This window comes from Chelonia mydas, chromosome 1 (assembly GCF_015237465.2).
Source record: "Chelonia mydas isolate rCheMyd1 chromosome 1, rCheMyd1.pri.v2, whole genome shotgun sequence".
In the NCBI taxonomy this organism is placed as follows: Eukaryota; Metazoa; Chordata; order Testudines; family Cheloniidae; genus Chelonia; species Chelonia mydas.
This window is the reverse complement of record NC_057849.1, coordinates 2,371,046-2,372,915: the sequence shown is the minus strand read 5'-3', so window position 1 is coordinate 2,372,915 and position 1,870 is coordinate 2,371,046. Positions and strand designations below refer to the sequence as shown.

The window sequence follows — 1,870 nt, the reverse complement described above, 5'->3', positions numbered from 1 at the left end:
GGCTGGTGTCTATTAAGGTTTCCCACACCATGATGTGTAGGAATTATTGTAGCAAGAAGCACCATAAAATATGCAATTGGCATTAGTGGGGTTAGTTTTTCATAATTCTTATCTCTGAATAAGGAAAATGTCATTTTTCAATGTGTGAAGATCAACCAATTTGCTTCATCCATCAGAATATCCCCCAGTAGTGCATGTAGTGTCTCATATTAACAATGTCTCTCCATCCAGGCATTTGTAATGAGACCATTACCCTAGGCCTGGACATATACAGGAAGTTGGGGAAACATATGATATATGCAGAAGATATCGGTCTGCCTCAGAGTTGGACACCTTCTCCCCTACTCCATGCCAGATTCCAACACAACTGACTTCACCAACCCTTCCACCTTCCTCCTGCTGGGCATTCCTGGCCTGGAGGCGACTCACGTCTGGATCTCCATCCCCTTCTGTGCCATGTACGCCATAGCCATCTTGGGGAACTTCACCATTCTATTCATTGTGAAAAGCGAGCCGAGCCTGCATGGGCCCATGTACTATTTCCTCTGCATGCTAGCTGTCACCGACCTGGTCCTGTCTACGTCCATCCTGCCCAAAACCCTGAGCATCTTCTGGTTCAATTTGAGGGAAATAGATTTCAATGCCTGCCTCACCCAGCTGTACTTCATTTACTGCTTCTCATGGATGGAGTCTGGGATCTTTGTGGCCATGGCTTTGGATCGCTATGTGGCCATCTGCAATCCCCTGAGATATTCCACTATTCTGACAAACCCCGTGGTGGCCAAGATTGGCCTGGCCGTGGTGCTGCGTGGTGGCATGCTCATACTGCCCTATCCCTTACTGGCGAGGCGGTGGCCATATTGCAAAACCAACATCATCCCCCACTCGTACTGTGAGCACATAGCCGTGGTGAAACTGGCCTGCGCAGACATCCGCATCAGCAGTTACTACAGCCTCTCTGTGGCATTCTTTTTTTTTGGTCTGGATGTCTTTTTTATCATCATGTCCTATACCCAGATCCTCAGGGCCATCTTCAGCCTCCCCACAAAGGATGCCCGGCTCAAGACTTTTGGGACTTGCGGCTCTCACCTCTGTGTCATCTTAGCCTTTTACATCCCAACTCTCTTCTCTGCCCTCATGCACCGGTTTGGCCACAATGTGCCCCTGCATTTACACATTCTCATTGCCAACATGTACCTCCTTGTGCCCCCCATGCTAAACCCCATCATCTACGGGGTGAGGACTAAGCAGATCCGGGACAGGCTGCTCTGGCTCATTACTCATAAAGGGTCCTAAATTTTTCTCCTAGTGCTCTGGCTCTCACACTAAGCTCCGAGCAGAGCTGGCTGCTGACATGGTGCTGGGCCCTCTTCCCTGAATCACTGACTGCACAGTCAAAGTGACATTAATCCTTTCCTGGCCTTACTGTGCTGTTTCAGTGGGAGAAACTGGGGACTCGGTCTACAGAGAACTCACTAACTCATGGAGTTTCCTCCTTTCTAATTGTAAGTAACAGGACCCCTGTGGCCATGCCCACTTCTTTCACCAAGGTCCCGCCCCTGTTGCTCACTCCTCTCCTCCCCTCCGCCTATCACTCACTGGATCATTACCACCTCCTGTCCACCTTGATGCATGTGCACTTCCAGGGGCTAGTTAGGCTCTTGAAATCTTATGTTTTTAACAGATAACTTAGCAATTAGCTGAGAGAAATACTGTATCACATTCCTATATACAAGTAATACAATTAAATTAATAATCCACTCACTCAGTTCTCATACTAAGATGTTCTGACATCTTTTGGCTGGTCACTTAAGGACACTGGTTAGGTTTAAACATTTCATGTATCTTCTTACTTTCTTACTAACTCTGC

General features: G+C 47.7%; 1 protein-coding gene across 1 annotated transcript; it reads left to right on the top strand.

Annotated features, from left to right (window-relative positions):
- Positions 1 to 297: 297 nt before the first annotated feature.
- Positions 298 to 1,296, top strand: LOC119566961 (olfactory receptor 52E4-like). Its single transcript, XM_037907606.2, has one exon. The coding sequence runs from the start codon at positions 298 to 300 to the stop codon at positions 1,294 to 1,296; it is 999 nt and encodes a 332-aa protein (XP_037763534.2).
- The last annotated feature ends 574 nt before the right edge of the window (positions 1,297 to 1,870 follow it).

What these genes read in the sequence shown, in the direction of transcription:
- LOC119566961 (XM_037907606.2), top strand. Translation starts at nt 298, where the DNA reads ATGCAGAAGATATCGGTCTGCCTCAGAGTTGGACACCTTCTCCCCTAC.